Genomic DNA, 18,481 nt, shown 5'->3' with positions numbered 1-18,481 from the left:
CCCAGTTCAAATATGATTATTTTGGGGGGTCCCCAGTTCAAATATGATTATTTTGGGGGGTTCCCAGTTCAAATATGATTATTTTGGGGGGTTCCCAGTTCAAATACAGAGCTGCCAACTCTCACTCTTTGAGAGTGAGAGTCACGCAATTTAACCTCTTCTCACGCCTCACGCCACACTTGCCATTTCTCACGCTTTTTCCCCCCTCTCACAGCAAAAAAAAAAAAAAAAGAGCAATCGGGTGGAAAACGGAAGCCTCGTCCTAAAACACACTGCCACCCTTTTTTCGCGGACCGTGGCCGCCGCATTAGACCGGGGGCGAGGGTGTTTTAGGACGACTTTTCCAGATTTGTGGTTGGTGCGCTGCGCGATGGACTGCAGCCACGGTTCACATGACGCTCGTCTGTCACTAATACAAACCAATCAGAGGCAGCTTAAGGCGGGTCATTGCGTCTCTCTAGCCAAGGAGAAGCATTTAAGGAAGCACAACACTTTGGTGGAGAAATTAAAAAAGTATACAACGTGAAACGCCGACCGACGAGTCTGTCAGCGCCTCAATATGCCGTGACTGATTCTGAAGCGGGTCAAACGGTAGATAACTTAACCACCTCCTTTTTACAAACACATTATATCTTTACAAATCATTTTATTTTGATGAAATGGTGGGTCTGACTACATGAGACTTAAACGTTACACAGGCTGCTGGTGAGCAGCATACATGTTGCTGGTGGTTTTAACAACAAACTGTGACTAGCAGTGTTAGTCAAATCACTGGTTCTCAACCTGTGTGTCGGGACCAGGGACCCACAAGGCCCAGGGGGGTCCCCACGTAATTTTTTTGTTTGGAGGGGGTCCCCAGATGACAGTAAAGTGACCATTTTTTTAAAGACCTTTTTAATAAATAAAAAAAATATAAATATAAAATAGCATTACTGCATGAAAAGTAATCAACAAACAATACTATAGGAAATTGTAATTTGTGAAAATAGCTGATCTACAAGCTCACAACACATCATATCTCGGCATGTTGGTAGTTTGTAGATCGGCTATTTTTACTCTTATAGTGTGACACTCTTGTATGATGAAGTAGGGCAGTGGTTCTCATACTTTTTAATTTCATGGACCCCCAGTTTAATAAGCATTAGGCCACGGACCCCCATTTGATACCTCTTTGCTATCTCTGGGACCCCAATCTATACTAAGAAATCCTAACTCTGAGAGTGTACAAATGGAACACTCTCATAGTTAAAGTCATGTAACTCCTCAAGGACCCCTGGGGGTCCCCGGACCCCAGTTTGAGAACCGCTTAAGTAAGGCATTCATTTATGAAAAAACATAAAGTTGAAATATGGAAAGGTTTCGGCCTGACAGCGAAGATATATATATGATTTAATCATTTGCATTTATCCATCAAAACATTATGTTTATTTGTATTTATTCATTTCCTTCACTTGCTGACGTGCTGCTGCGCAACAGGGAAGATATCCGCCAGGCCAGGTGGCCCTACCCAGGCCCATGAAATTGATAGGCAGTCTACAGTAGCCAATTAGAATGAAATCTGCTAAAACTGACTCATACACTAATACAGAACCATATATAGGCAAAATATTGTCTCTGACTCTCTGTCGGTTGGGAAAACTGTTGACCTTTTATTTTAAAACAATTTCAAATGGTGAAAAAGCCAATCTACGAGCTATAATTATTAAAAATTAAGAAATACTATATTTTAAATAGTGAAAAATACAGAAAATAGGGGAAAATACATAAAATCTCTAATCTGTGATTCTAATGTGATTAATGTGACCCCTACAGTCAGTGAAGTCCAGGGCTGAATGTGACAAATATTGAGACAAATAGGCTATAACCCAATACATAATTTTATGAAATAAATGGGTTATATTTTACAGATACAGTAGTTACACTATTCTTGTACTATATTAAAATTAAATCATCCTTAACCTTCAAGTTAAATTCATTATTTCCGTGGACTTAAAAATCATCGTTTTATTTGATGGCCTTCTTTTTGATTGGCCTTTATTACAGGCCCTACCAGCCTGTAGGGGGAGGTAGAGAATCACATTATAATACCAGCCTGTAGGGGGAGGTAGAGAGTAACATATTATAATACCAGCCTGTAAGGGGAGGTAGAGAGTAAAATTATAATACCAGCCTGTAGGGGGAGGTAGAGAGTAACATTATAATACCAGCCTGTAGGGGGAGGTAGAGAGTAACATATTATAATACCAGCCTGTAGGGGGAGGTAGAGAGTAACATATTATAATACCAGCCTGTAGGGGGAGGTAGAGAGTAACATAGTATAATACCAGCCTGTAGGGGGAGGTAGAGAGTAACATATTATAATACCAGCCTGTAAGGGGAGGTAGAGAGTCAAATTATAATACCAGCCTGTAGGGGGAGGTAGAGAGTAACATTATAATACCAGCCTGTAGGGGGAGGTAGAGAGTAACATATTATAATACCAGCCTGTAGGGGGAGGTAGAGAGTAACATATTATAATACCAGCCTGTAGGGGGAGGTAGAGAGTAACATAGTATAATACCAGCCTGTAGGGGGAGGTAGAGAGTAACATATTATAATACCAGCCTGTAGGGGGAGGTAGAGAGTAACATAGTATAATACCAGCCTGTAGGGGGAGGTAGAGAGTAACATATTATAATACCAGCCTGTAGGGGGAGGTAGAGAGTAACATATTATAATACCAGCCTGTAGGGGGAGGTAGAGAGTAACATAGTATAATACCAGCCTGTAGGGGGAGGTAGAGAGTAACATATTATAATACCAGCCTGTAGGGGGAGGTAGAGAGTAACATATTATAATACCAGCCTGTAGGGGGAGGTAGAGAGTCACATATTATAATACCAGCCTGTAGGGGGAGGTAGAGAGTAACATATTATAATACCAGCCTGTAGGGGGAGGTAGAGAGTAACATATTATAATACCAGCCTGTAGGGGAGGTAGAGAGTAACATAGTATAATACCAGCCTGTAGGGGGAGGTAGAGAGTAACATATTATAATACCAGCCTGTAGGGGGAGGTAGAGAGTAACATATTATAATACCAGCCTGTAGGGGGAGGTAGAGAGTCACATATTATAATACCAGCCTGTAGGGGGAGGTAGAGAGTAACATATTATAATACCTTTGCTCTAAGTGAAACCTGTGTCCAAACCCAATGTTGAATAAATGTGACTAACAATAGCATAATGTAGTCGTGTTTTTCATCAGAATTAATTAATAAATGCAATTATTAACACTATATAAGCATGAGGGGGCCGACAGGGAGAGCAGCTGGCATGGGGGTGAAGACATCAGTCTTAATGTTAAATTCCTTTAAATGAGCGTTAAAAAGGGCCCTTTTAAAATTTTGGGCCCCCAAAAAAAATTTCGCCGCCGGCCGATCGCATTATGACAGTTAAAGTCTCACTCTTACAAATTTCTGAAAGTTGGCAGCCCTGCAAATATGATTATTTTGGGGGGTCCCCAGTTCAAATATGATTATTTGATAATGATAATGATCATATTCAAGGTATTTCCATGATATTAATGACGTCATTCTGCATGGAGCCTGGGATTAGCACTGTTATAATAATCATGTAGGTGTTATGGTATTAAATAATCCCAGGCTACACCGCTGTAGATTGTAAATACGCGTTTCTGCAAATGGTTTAATAACCACAAAAACACGCACTTCTAGTATTGTAATGTTATAAATGTATATATCCACCATAATCATACGAACGATTGTTTATACAATCAGTTTTAATATTGAGAGAAATGTGTTTAATATATAGATAAAACACTCATAAATGAACCATCTCTGCTAAAGAACCACCCCGCGTCTCCAGGCTTTCTATTTACTACTGACATCCGGTCTAGAGCCCGCCTACTGTATCCGGTACTGTTCACATGCTTATTCATACACAAACACTGACTGTTTCCGTTTCCGCTTCACACCGGATATGCAAAGTGAATAGTAAACGGTCCCCAGTCTACTAGAAGCAGTACTACATCTCCTCCACCAGGAGGCGACGAAGCCTATGCCTGGGTGACTCACTGCGCATGCGTGAGACACGTTGACCAGGAAGTATCTCCGTGTTGTTGTGAGACAAAGAACTGGTTGTGTGTTGTTGTGTAGTAGTTGTGTAGTAGGTGTGTAGTAGTTGTGTATCTGTGGTCCAGATGTGTCCTAAAGGAGGTCAAATGTGTCAAATGGAGTCTGTACGGCTGTCCATAAATGAACACATGACGTCAGTGGTGGGAGAGGACATATTGTGTGTTTTGGAAAAACAAAGTGACGCTTGTTGTGTGAAGCTTGTCAGAGTGTTTGTGTTGGAGCGCCTCAGTGCGGCTGCAGAGTGGATGTGCAACCTCTTCCAGAGAGAGATAGAGACCCTAGAAACTCTACTGGATCACCAGAGCAAACTACTGGACATGGCCTTTAATGTGGACACACAACTACACACTGCAGGTATGTCTGTTACATGTACACATGACACACAACTACACACTGCAGGTATGTCTGTTACATGTACACATGACACACAACTACACACTGCAGGTATGTCTGTTACATGTACACATGACACACAACTACACACTGCAGGTATGTCTGTTACATGTACACATGACACACAACTACACACTGCAGGTATGTCTGTTACATGTACACATGACACACAACTACACACTGCAGGTGTGTCTGTTACATGTACACATGACACACAACTACACACTGCAGGTATGTCTGTTACATGTACACATGACACACAACTACACACTGCAGGTATGTCTGTTACATGTACACATGACACACAACTACACACTGCAGGTATGTCTGTTACATGTACACATGACACACAACTACACACTGCAGGTGTGTCTGTTACATGTACACATGACACACAACTACACACTGCAGGTATGTCTGTTACATGTACACATGACACACAACTACACACTGCAGGTATGTCTGTTACATGTACACATGACACACAACTACACACTGCAGGTATGTCTGTTACATGTACACATGACACACAACTACACACTGCAGGTATGTCTGTTACATGTACACATGACACACAACTACACACTGCAGGTATGTCTGTTACATGTACACATGACACACAACTACACACTGCAGCTATGTCTGTTACATGTACACATGACACACAACTACACACTGCAGGTATGTCTGTTACATGTACACATGACACACAACTACACACTGCAGGTATGTCTGTTACATGTACACATGACACACAACTACACACTGCAGGTATGTCTGTTACATGTACACATGACACACAACTACACACTGCAGCTATGTCTGTTACATGTACACATGACACACAACTACACACTGCAGGTATGTCTGTTACATGTACACATGACACACAACTACACACTGCAGGTGTGTCTGTTACATGTACACATGACACACAACTACACACTGCAGGTGTGTCTGTTACATGTACACATGACACACAACTACACACTGCAGGTGTGTCTGTTACATGTACACATGACACACAACTACACACTGCAGGTGTGTCTGTTACATGTACACATGACACACAACTACACACTGCAGGTGTGTTTGTTACATGTACACATGACACACAACTACACACTGCAGGTGTGTCTGTTACATGTACACATGACACACAACTACACACTGCAGGTATGTTTGTTACATGTACACATGACACACAACTACACACTGCAGGTGTGTCTGTTACATGTACACATGCCACACAACTACACACTGCAGGTATGTCTGTTACATGTACACATGACACACAACTACACACTGCAGCTATGTCTGTTACATGTACACATGACACACAACTACACACTGCAGCTATGTCTGTTACATGTTGTAGAAAGTCACGCTAATCAATCAGAAGGCGTCAATAATTAGTCAATTAATTTAGAAATTAATTTCTAAAAATCTAAACCATCTGTATTAATCCACGAGCTCTCTGAATACAGAACGAGACTCCTTGCTCCAGGAGTTTTCTAAGATAACGATGAGCGCCAGAATATGTCAAACTGGAGTTCACTCGCCGGCACTATAACACGTTCATTAATCTGTTAGCTATAGGACTCATGGATCCACTAAACTTTGGCTAGCTGGCCCTTAGCCTTCAAATAATTAATTATGTTTGGCTAGATTTCCAAGTTAGCTTGTCCGGTTCCTATCGTGGAATCCCTATTTATAACAATGTACTAATGAAGTCAATGTTTTCGTCTTTGACACAAATAACATTTATGACTTCTCTGAGCACATACAGTTACAAGGAAGGGAGGGAGAAGAAAGGCGGGCTCCCAATATTATTTCCACTGGCCTATTGCTTAGAGACTGTCAGTGATTTATTCCCCAACAGCATACACAATTCAGTATGACACACAACTACACACTGCAGGTATATATAGAGCGATTTAACACTGTTACTGAACAAACACTCTATTGTAATGATTACTATCACAATATAGATCTATTTAACATTGTTACTGAACAAACACTCTATAGTAATGATTACTATCACAATATAGATCTATTTAACACTGTTACTGAACAAACACTCTATAGTAATGATTACTATCACAATATAGATCTATTTAACACTGTTACTGAACAAACACTCTATAGCAATGATTACTATCACAATATAGATCTATTTAACACTGTTACTGAACAAACACTCTATTGTAATGATTACTATCACAATATAGATCTATTTAACACTGTTACTGAACAAACACTCTATTGTAATGATTACTATCACAATATAGAGCTATTTAACACTGTTACTGAACAAACACTAGTCTATAGTAATGATTACTATCACAATATAGAGCTATTTAACACTGTTACTGAACAAACACTAGTCTATAGTAATGATTACTATCACAATATAGATCTATTTAACACTGTTACTGAACAAACACTCTATAGTAATGATTACTATCACAATATAGATCTATTTAACACTGTTACTGAACAAACACTCTATTGTAATGATTACTATCACAATATAGATCTATTTAACACTGTTACTGAACAAACACTAGTCTATAGTAATGATTACTATCACAATATAGATCTATTTAACACTGTTACTGAACAAACACTCTATAGTAATGATTACTATCACAATATAGATCTATTTAACACTGTTACTGAACAAACACTCTATAGTAATGATTACTATCACAATATAGATCTATTTAACACTGTTACTGAACAAACACTAGTCTATAGTAATGATTACTATTACAATATAGATCTATTTAACACTGTTACTGAACAAACACTCTATTGTAATGATTACTATCACAATATAGATCTATTTAACACTGTTACTGAACAAACACTAGTCTATAGTAATGATTACTATCACAATATAGATCTATTTAACACTGTTACTGAACAAACACTCTATTGTAATGATTACTATCACAATATAGATCTATTTAACACTGTTACTGAACAAACACTAGTCTATAGTAATGATTACTATCACAATATAGATCTATTTAACACTGTTACTGAACAAACACTCTATAGTAATGATTACTATCACAATATAGATCTATTTAACACTGTTACTGAACAAACACTCTATAGTAATGTTTACTATCACAATATAGATCTATTTAACACTGTTACTGAACAAACACTCTATAGTAATGATTACTATCACAATATAGATCTATTTAACACTGTTACTGAACAAACACTCTATAGTAATGATTACTATCACAATATAGATCTATTTAACACTGTTACTGAACAAACACTAGTCTATAGTAATGATTACTATCACAATATAGATCTATTTAACACTGTTACTGAACAAACACTCTATAGTAATGATTACTATCACAATATAGATCTATTTAACACTGTTACTGAACAAACACTCTATAGTAATTATTACTATCACAATATAGATCTATTTAACACTGTTACTGAACAAACACTCTATTGTAATGATTACTATCACAATATAGATCTATTTAACACTGTTACTGAACAAACACTCTATTGTAATGATTACTATCACAATATAGATCTATTTAACACTGTTACTGAACAAACACTCTATTGTAATGATTACTATCACAATATAGAGCTATTTAACACTGTTACTGAACAAACACTCTATTGTAATGATTACTATCACAATATAGAGCTATTTAACACTGTTACTGAACAAACACTCTATTGTAATGATTACTATCACAATATAGATCTATTTAACACTGTTACTGAACAAACACTCTATTGTAATGATTACTATCACAATATAGAGCTATTTAACACTGTTACTGAACAAACACTCTATAGCAATGGTTACTATCACAATATAGAGCTATTTAACACTGTTACTGAACAAACACTCTATAGCAATGATTACTATCACAATATAGATCTATTTAACACTGTTACTGAACAAACACTCTATAGCAATGGTTACTATCACAATATAGATCTATTTAACACTGTTACTGAACAAACACTATTGTAATGATTACTATCACAATATAGAGCTATTTAACACTGTTACTGAACAAACACTCTATTGTAATGATTACTATCACAATATAGAGCTATTTAACACTGTTACTGAACAAACACTCTATTGTAATGATTACTATCACAATATAGAGCTATTTAACACTGTTACTGAACAAACACTCTATAGTAATGATTACTATCACAATATAGAGCTATTTAACACTGTTACTGAACAAACACTCTATTGTAATGATTACTATCACAATATAGAGCTATTTAACACTGTTACTGAACAAACACTAGTCTATAGTAATGATTACTATCACAATATAGATCTATTTAACACTGTTACTGAACAAACACTCTATAGTAATGATTACTATCACAATATAGAGCTTTAACCTTGTAACAAAAAATCACAACCAGTGTGAAGTGAGTGGTGCCTTTGAGTTAATTGTATTAAGCTATATGAACTAGAGGAACTATGTTAAATCCGTGTCTATTCATTTCAAGGCTGCTCAACAGGAACACAGAGTGGGTGGGGCCTAAGCAATAACAGCCTGTCCCTATTGGGAAGTTTATCATACTGGGAACTGGAGTTATGGCTGTTTAAAGCCCAGCCAATAGGAACACAGAGGGGGTGGGGCTTAAGCAATTACGGCCTGTCCTTATTGGCCGTCTAAGAGCATCTACTAAGTTTGGGAAGTTTAGCATGCTGGGAACTGGAGTTATGGCCGTTTTATGGCTCACGTGTGTGTTTGTGTGTGTGTGTGTGTGTGTGTGTGTGTGTGTGTGTGTGTGTGTGTGTGTGTGTGTGTGTGTGTGTGTGTGTGTGTGTGTGTGTGTGTGTGTGTGTGTGTGTGTGTGTGTGTGTGTGTGTGTGTGTGTGTGTGTGTGTGTGTGTGCGCCTTTCAGAGGTGCATGTGGTGCACAGGTGCACTGTCTCCTGTTTGTGTTTAATTAGTGTAACAGCAAGATGATTATTAATATATGTATTAAACATTATTATATATTATTATTGTATTAAACATTATTATATATTATTATTGTATTAAACATTATTATATATTATTATTGTATCAAACAGGATCCGGTGCACCAGTGAAGATGATTGGTCCAGAAGCAGCCAGGAGTCTTTCTATTAAACAGGAACCTGAAGACCAGCTGGACACCAGTAAGTTTACTTATGTCCAATCTGGGAACCCAACGCCAAATAATAAGGAAAAACAGCGCCCTCTGCTGTTTTTTACTCTTTCACTTGGCTCTGGGAGGAGGTCGATGGAGCACCCGTGCGCAAGGAAACCAGGTTTTTGGTCTGCCTTCAGCGCTCCACTTCCGGTGGTGCGCTTATGTTTTCATTCCAACTAACAATATTTCTACACGGAACACTAACACCACTTCTCCCAGAGAACATGGATCGTTTTGGTTATAAGCCCACTTGTTTCTATGATGAAAGAGCAAGTTAAAATGTGAATATCTTTCCGTGGTTTTGTCTGCTCCGAGGACGCTATTGTTAAATGAGTTTCGGTTTGTTTTCAGTGGGAAGCGAGACCACAGACAGTAAATCCCGCCCACTACATTTTATTGGGTAAAGCGCTGCCTGCTTCCTGATCTGAAGGCACGCCCACTTCACAACCAGTGTGAAGTGAGTGGTGCCTTTGAGTTAATTTTATTAAGCTATATGAACTAGAGGAACAATGTTAAATCCGTGTCCTGTCCTTATTGGCCGTCTAAGAGCATCTACTAAGTTTGGGAAGTTAAGCATGCTGGGAACTGGAGTTATGGCCTTTTAGAGCCTGTTTAGAGAACACATGCTAAAACCCATTTTAACACATAGAGACCTAGTCACAGTAACACATGCTAAAACCCATTTTAACACATAGAGACCTAGTCACAGTAACACATGATAAAACCCATTTAACACATAGAGACCTAGTCACAGTAACACATGATAAAACCCATTTTAACACATAGAGACCTAGTCACAGTAACACATGCTAAAACCCATTTTAACACTTAGAGACCTAGTCACAGTAACACATGATAAAACCCATTTTAACACATAGAGACCTAGTCACAGTAACACATGCTAAAACCCATTTTAACACATGATAAAACCCATTTTAACACAGAGACCTAGTCACAGTAACACATGCTAAAACCCATTTTAACACATAGAGACCTAGTCACAGTAACACATGCTAAAACCCATTTTAACACATAGAGACCTAGTCACAGTAACCCATGCTAAAACCCATTTTAACACATAGAGACCTAGTCACTGTAACCCATGCTAAACCCCATTTTAACACATAGAGACCTAGTCACAGTAACACATGCTAAAACCCATTTTAACACATAGAGACCTAGTCACAGTAACACATGATAAAACCCATTTTAACACATAGAGACCTAGTCACGGTAACACATGCTAAAACCCATTTTAACACTTAGAGACCTAGTCACAGTAACACATGATAAAACCCATGTCAACACATAAAGACCTAGTCACAGTAACACATGATAAAACCCATTTTAACACATAGAGACCTAGTCACAGTAACACATGCTAAGACCCATTTTAACACATAAAGACCTAGTCACAGTAACACATGATAAAACCCATTTTAACACATAGAGACCTAGTCACAGTAACACATGCTAAGACCCATTTTAACACATAGATATCTAGTCACAGTAACACATGCTAAAACCCATTTTAATACATAGAGACCTAGTCACAGTAACACATGATAAAACCCATTTTAACACATAGAGACCTAGTCACAGTAACACATGATAAAACCCATTTTAACACATAGACCTAGTCACAGTAACACATGATAAAACCCATTTTAACACATAGAGACCTAGTCACAGTAACACATGCTAAAACCCATTTTAACACATAGAGACCTAGTCACAGTAACACATGATAAACCCCATTTTAACACATAGAGACCTAGTCACAGTAACACATGATAAAACCCATTTTAACACATAGACCTAGTCACAGTAACACATGATAAAACCCATTTTAACACATAGAGACCTAGTCACAGTAACACATGCTAAAACCCATTTTAACACATAGAGACCTAGTCACAGTAACACATGATAAAACCCATTTTAACACATAGAGACCTAGTCACAGTAACACATGATAAAACCCATTTTAACACATAGACCTAGTCACAGTAACACATGCTTTTATCACCTCTCGTCTGGACTAGTGTAATTCTCTATATCTGGGGCTACCCCAGTACACCATCTCCTGGTTACAGATGGTTCAAAATTCTGCTGCTAGACTCATTACTGGAACAAACGAGAACATATTACTCCTGCTCTGGCACAACTGCACTGGTTACCAGTAACATTTAGAATAGTTTTTAAAGCTCTCATTGGTCTAGCCCCTCCATACATTTCTGATCTGATAGAAGAGCCTCCTGCCACTAGGTTTCTATGGATCATCCACTGAGAAACGTCATTACCAAAGGTGAGCGGGCTTTCTCCGTGGCCGCACCTAGACTCTAGAATAATCTCCCTTTTCACATCAAAATAAGCCCCGCCACTGAGACTTTGTTTATCAATCAATATAGAGTGATTAACTGTGTCAAAAGCCTTTTGGAGGTCCAGCATGACCATGCCACAGTATTTGCATGTGTCAGTGGAACGGGCTGTCCTGAAGCCAGATTGGAAATTCTTACATTAGTTTATTTTTTCAGCAAGATACTTTTCAACCTGTTCAACATCTTTTCCATAACCTTCGAGATGGAACTAAGAATAGAAATAGGGCGGTAGTTGCCGGGGTCTACTGTCATTTACTTCCCTTTTTGTACAGAAGGGTTACTCTCGCTATTTTGAAATCACTAATTTGCACAGTTATGTTTTGCACAGTGAATGTTGCTTGTTTGTTGAGTGCATTTTAACGGAACATTTTAGGTTTGTTTCTTGTCTGTCTGAGTTGACCACTCAGCTCTGATGAACAGGTTCTATGCACAGCAGCCATATTGGATGGGCCTCTTCCTTACTTTCTTCACAGGTTTAGCACTTTTAGTGTAGCACAGTGGTTCTCAAACTTTAATTTCAAGGACCCCATAACGATCAAGAGGGGGTGCAAATGGAACCAAATGGAACCTTATGGGTCCATTTGGTTCCATTTGCACACTCAGAGTTACACACCCGTAAGAGGCCATTTGGAACCCCCTCAAGGACCCATGGGGGTCCCTGGACCACACTTTGAGACCCACTGGTGTAGCAGAGTGTTTCCAGTGAGCCAGCAAACTTCCAACCTCCCGAAACAAACTGATACGGCTACTTCTCGGCCTCATTTTTTTAGCCTAGGATTTTAGCCTAGAATGGCTCAGGGTAGAAGACAGGGTTAAACAATAAAAAAAATGTGATTGGCTTTCAAAATAGTCAATGCTGCCCTCAACGCCCTCAATACCCTCATATCTGACTAAATACATAAAAAAAAAGTGAGCGACAATACTAGAGGAAGCGACAACAATGATCTGGTACCCCCCATCAATAGAGCGTGCCAAAAATCCTGAAGGGGGCGTCAGCAAGTGTCTTTTGGTAGCGGCGGACATCTTTGAGGGGTAAAAACCAGGTTGACTTAACATTGCCCCCCCTCAAGTATGTCTGCAGCTACTATGCCACGCCCCCCGTGGTGACGAGTCGTTGGCACGCTCTATAGAACAAACATGGGTACATTCTCTTTCTACTGTTCTGCCACCAAAGTGTGGAATGCCCTGAAACCATCCCTTAAAAATAAATGTGGATCTCTGGCCTTCAAAACAGGCCTGAAAGTCTGTCTTTCAGGAGACCAAATCAATCAATCAATCAACACCTGTGAAGGAAGTAAGGAAGAGGCCCAAATGTCTCTACAACATGGCTGCTGTAGAGCTCAGACTCCACCATGCTAAGGCTGCTGCTGCTGATGCACACTTTGTCTTTTTGTCTCCGCCAGAGGTGGAGAGTATGTTTTCGTTCCCGTCCGTGTCCCCCCCCCCCTAGCCAAGCTAACATTGGTCAAGCTTCACGTGACACGTGACAATATGTTGTCAGCAATGCTTTTGATTGGCTAGCAAGACGCATGACGAAATAAAATCCTATAAATAGGTGTGTCACTTCAAAAATCCATTTATGTTTTTGAAGTGAGGTAACATTGGTCAAGCTAACATTGGTCAAGTGACACGTGACAATATGTAACATAAATAGGTAAGACAGGATTAATCAGGAACAGTACTGGCGGAGACCTGTGCTCCGAGGAGCACATTTTCTAGTTGTCCTTTTTGCCATTCTTGGTGTGAAAAAACACACATGCAGAGGAGGGGGTGTGGTCTCTTCTCTGCTTCACTGTCATGAGGAATGTCTTGTAGAAAGACAGACAGACAGACAGACAGACAATGCAGTTCTCATTCAATGCTAATTAGATGTTCTAGTCTAGTTCTAGTCTAGTTAATTCAATGGAGACCAGATAGATCTTCAGGTTCTAGTCTCTGCACCAGGATGTGATGGTCAGTGTGTCAAATGCCACGCTCTTACAAAACAACAATATTTGTGTTAATAAAAAACACTTATACACAAGATTCAAACATTACTGCACAAAACTAAGACTAAGTGAAGTTTCCACCGCAGATAAAGTGTATTCATTGATTGCAATGGTTGCAGCCGATAACAAATGTCTTTGGTGAATCAGAATCAACTTTATTGTCACCTAACAGATGTCGTGCGCGATCCATGGAACGAGGAAAGGCCAGGATGAGGATCTTTTAGAAATGGAGCTTTTAGCTTCAGCAGAACTAACTCTAATTACCAGGAAAACAGAGGCGACGCTTTATAGAATGTTTCAAAGTTCAAACATCCAATGGTTTTCTCTCTGTTTATTTTTTTGCCCAGACATCCTGCACCTCCCTGTCTGTAAAGAGGAGGTTTCCCCTGAAGAGGAGAGGAGCTCCAGTCTGGTCCAGGAGGAACCACAACCTCCACAACACGAGGAGAGGAGCTCCAGTCTGGTCCAGGAAGAACCAGAGCCTCCACAGATTAAAGAGGAACAGGAAGAGCTTCTTGGGTCATCGTTGACATTACTAGCAGTGAAAGGTGAAGATGATGATGAGGTTCTGGCTGCAGGCTCTGTGTCTCTGTTTTCATCATCATCATCATCATCATCTCAACACATGAAAACACACACTGATGTAGAGGACGGTGGAACATCACAACCAACCAGAGATGAGCAGCTCTTCTCTTCACACTGTTCTGAATCTGACACTGAAGACAGTGATGAGTGGGAGGAGACTAGGGAAGACCCGTCATCTGTAAACACACTGACATCACACCAGACACAACAAGGACAAATACCATCTGTGAGCAACACTGCCATGAAACGTCACACAACGAAGAAAAGCTTTAGGTGTACATATTGTGGCAAAAGTTTCAATCTAAAGGGAAATCTGAATAAGCACACAAGGATTCATACAGGTGAAAAGCTGTTTACTTGTACAGTTTGTGGCAAAGGTTGTGGTGAAATGGGTAATCTAAAAAAACACATGAGGAGCCATACAGGGGAAAAACCTTTTTGTTGTAAAGTTTGTGGCCAAGAGTTTGGTCACAATGGGAACCTGAAGACACACATGATGATCCATACAGGAGAAAGACCCTTTAGCTGTACATTTTGTGGGAAATGTTTCAATCGAAGTGTACATTTGAAGATGCACATGAGAAGTCATACAGGGGAAAAACCCTTTAGATGTACAGTCTGTGCCAAATGCTTTGGTCACAATGAAAATCTGAAGGCACATATGGCAGTTCATACAGGAGAAAAACCCTTTAGTTGTACAACTTGTAAAAAAGGATTCAACCGAAACGAACATCTGAAGAATCACATGAGGATTCATACAGGGGAAAAACCCTTCAGTTGTAAAGTCTGTGGCAAAGGCTTTCGTCACAATGTAACACTCAAATCACACATGGTGATTCATACAGGAGAAAAACACTTCAGCTGTACAGTGTGTGGCAAAGGTTTTGGACAAAATGCACATCTAAAGAAGCACATTAGGACGCATACAGGGGAAAAACCCTTTAGTTGTACAGTTTGTGAGCAAAAATTCAGTCGAAATGATCATCTGAAAAAACACATGAGCATACACACAGAGTATAAACAGTAACACAAAAAAGGGCTTATTTTCCAGACAAACCGTATGAGTTGTTGGCAGTAGTGTGTTACTAAGTAATATATTACTGCAATAATATACTTTACTCACTAAAGAGTAGTTTAACAAAACAGCAATAATATTAGTTATTTATTTAAATAATGCTGTATTACTGTTTAATATTTAATGCTGTATCACTGTGTTACAATGAATATGTTTTTTTTGTTTAGTTTTTAACCGACATTAGGTCTGTCTCTCTTGGTGCCTTGGTGCCACGCTACAAGCTTGTAGATCTGCTATTTTTGAAAATCGTGAAAATTTGTGCAAATCTTTTAATATAATTTTTTTTATGTTATTCCAGGGACCCCCTAGAAGCAAAGATTTTAGTTACAAATGTTCGCTTTAAAAATATACATATTCAAAGATTTGCACACATTTTACAGATAAAAAAATTAAATAGCAGATCTACAAGCTCGTAGCGTGGCACTCGGTGCCGTGTTACGAGCTTCTAGATCTGCTATTTTGAACTGCAACAGCAGGTTGTTCAGTTCTGTTGACTGTAAGGAAGTCATATTATTAACACATTGGGTGCCAGAGGTTTATTAAAATATTATACGTTGAGTGCCAGCATTTCTTCCATCCACTTGCGTTATACATTTCGTGCTGTGAGAAGCCCCGACGCGGAAATGCATGTAAACAAAGCGTGCGTGCGAGACGGCGGAGGGTCCCGACTAACGCCTGGAACAATAATATTTCCAACGCGACCCTCCATTGCAGCGTGATCGCCGATCGAAAACGGCTCGTTTCCACCACATTAAAAAGAAATGGAGATATTAAGCTTTTAATCAAGGAGATAACATTGAAAACGCCGACCGGAAGGATTTTTGACATGGAGCCACATCCAGCCTCTTCTTCTCAGAAACTGCTTGGGTGATGTCAAAGTTTCGTTTTAGCGCCCCACGTGGCCCACATGTATAAAAATAGAATTGGGTCAAAAACGGTCCGGACCGTTTTCGGCACTTCTCGTTTGGACCCTCAAAAACGGTCCGGACCGTTTTTGGCATTCAATGTGTTAAACAATGAAATAGAAGCTGTTCATTATTATTTTATATACTTTTATATACTGTAGCCTATAGTTATGCTTGATACCAATAACAATTAATGTATTATTAGTTCTTATAGAAACTATTACTCTACCGTTGTAACTTATTTTTTTCCTCCAGACCGATACAGAGTACCAAACTTTAAATACTTGTAATAATACTGTGCTTAACAATAATGAAACTGTTTATTTTCACTGATGTACTCAAGTCCAGACAATTTCATGAATAAATGAATTGCAAATGTTCAAGTGGCATTTCATCCTCGGCATAGTGGGAATAACCTTCACCAAATGGAAGAAGCTTGCGACACACATTTTGTTTCACAGCCTACTTCCATCTGAGACTCCGGTAGCAGAATCCATGCCAGACGGCGTTTCATTTTTTCAAGCTACTTGGCAGGTGATTGGATGATCCCGCCCCTAGCAGCCGCTGATTGGTTCGTACACGCAGAGACCGGGCAGCTCTACTCCCTGAGAGATTCCAGATCAGGGTGTATTGTGAAACTCAATACCGCCCTCATCTGGCTGAGTCAGGTTATAGTGGGAATGTATAGCGCGGTGAGCTTGTAGATCTGATATTTAGACACGCTGTGAGCTTGTAGATCTGATATTTTTGAATAACCAAAGTATAAAATATGGATAAAGTGGTTAAGATGATTGTGATGCTGCAAAATGTCTCGTAAATCACACGCTGTGTTCATGATTTGAGGCATTTTGTTCAAAACGGACCAAATACCAAAGACATTCTCAGCCAATCAGGATAGAATGTGGATAATGGGACAGATCCGGGTTGATCACATGACTAGAGATACTGTGTAGCGATGTCTGTGACAAAGTCTGTAGGAGTAATATAACAATATGTAACAACAGGCAGTGTTCATTGTGTCGACTAAGACTAAAAGACTAAGGTTTTGATATTTAGTTACTAAAATAGGACTAAAACTAAATGGTGTTTTATTATTATTCAAAAGACTAAATCAAAATGAACACTGGTAACAGGCCGATCTGAGACATTTGGTCCAGAGGTTCTGCTCTGGCATCCTGTGTGTGTGTGTGTGTGTGTGTGTGTGTGTGTGTGTGTGTGTGTGTGTGTGTGTGTGTGTGTGTGTGTGTGTGTGTACACTGCACAGTTTTGCAGTATACAATCATTTGAAAATAGAAGATCTACAAGCTCACATCGCGACGCGTTGTGAGCTTGTAGATCTGCTATTTTCAAATAGCCGAAGTCTAAATAGGGCTGAAGTGGTTAATGTATGTTTTGTGATAATATTTAACATCTATAAAGTAACTAGTAACTAAAGTTATCCAATAATTGTAGTGGAGTAAAAGTACAATATTTGCCTCTGAGATGGAGTAGATGTAAAAGTACTGAGAATTAGAAATACTCCAGCAAAGTAAAAATACCTCAAAGTTTTACTTTGTTACTTCACACCACTGCTCCCTTCATTACAACAGCAGGTCTGTGTTCAAGTGACTCGATCTATTAGAAGAACAATATCAGTCACTAGAAGGCAGAGACGTGTGTTTTAATGAGTCTAACGTTCATTAGAAGGACAATATCAGTCACTAGAAGCAGAGACGTGTGTTTTAATGAGTCTAACGTTCATTAGAAGGACAATATCAGTCACTAGAAGCAGAGACGTGTGTTTGAATGAGTCTAACGTTCATTAGAAGGACA

The 18,481-nt window shown here is 39.1% G+C and overlaps 1 protein-coding gene across 1 annotated transcript; it reads left to right on the top strand.

Moving 5' to 3' along the window:
- Positions 1-4,168: 4,168 nt before the first annotated feature.
- Positions 4,169-15,983, top strand: LOC308081093 (uncharacterized protein). The gene is made up of 3 exons (XM_080457490.1): positions 4,169-4,488; positions 9,635-9,721; positions 14,452-15,983. Exons 1-3 carry the CDS (start codon positions 4,200-4,202, stop codon positions 15,714-15,716), a joined length of 1,641 nt encoding a protein of 546 aa, XP_080313616.1. The 5' UTR covers positions 4,169-4,199; the 3' UTR covers positions 15,717-15,983.
- The last annotated feature ends 2,498 nt before the right edge of the window (positions 15,984-18,481 follow it).

This window comes from Gymnoscopelus braueri (genome assembly GCF_963280865.1).
Source record: "Gymnoscopelus braueri genome assembly, contig: SCAFFOLD_55, whole genome shotgun sequence".
Lineage (NCBI taxonomy): Eukaryota > Metazoa > Chordata > Actinopteri > Myctophiformes > Myctophidae > Gymnoscopelus > Gymnoscopelus braueri.
The sequence above is the reverse complement of the archived record's forward strand: the minus strand, read 5'-3'. Positions and strand labels throughout refer to the sequence as shown.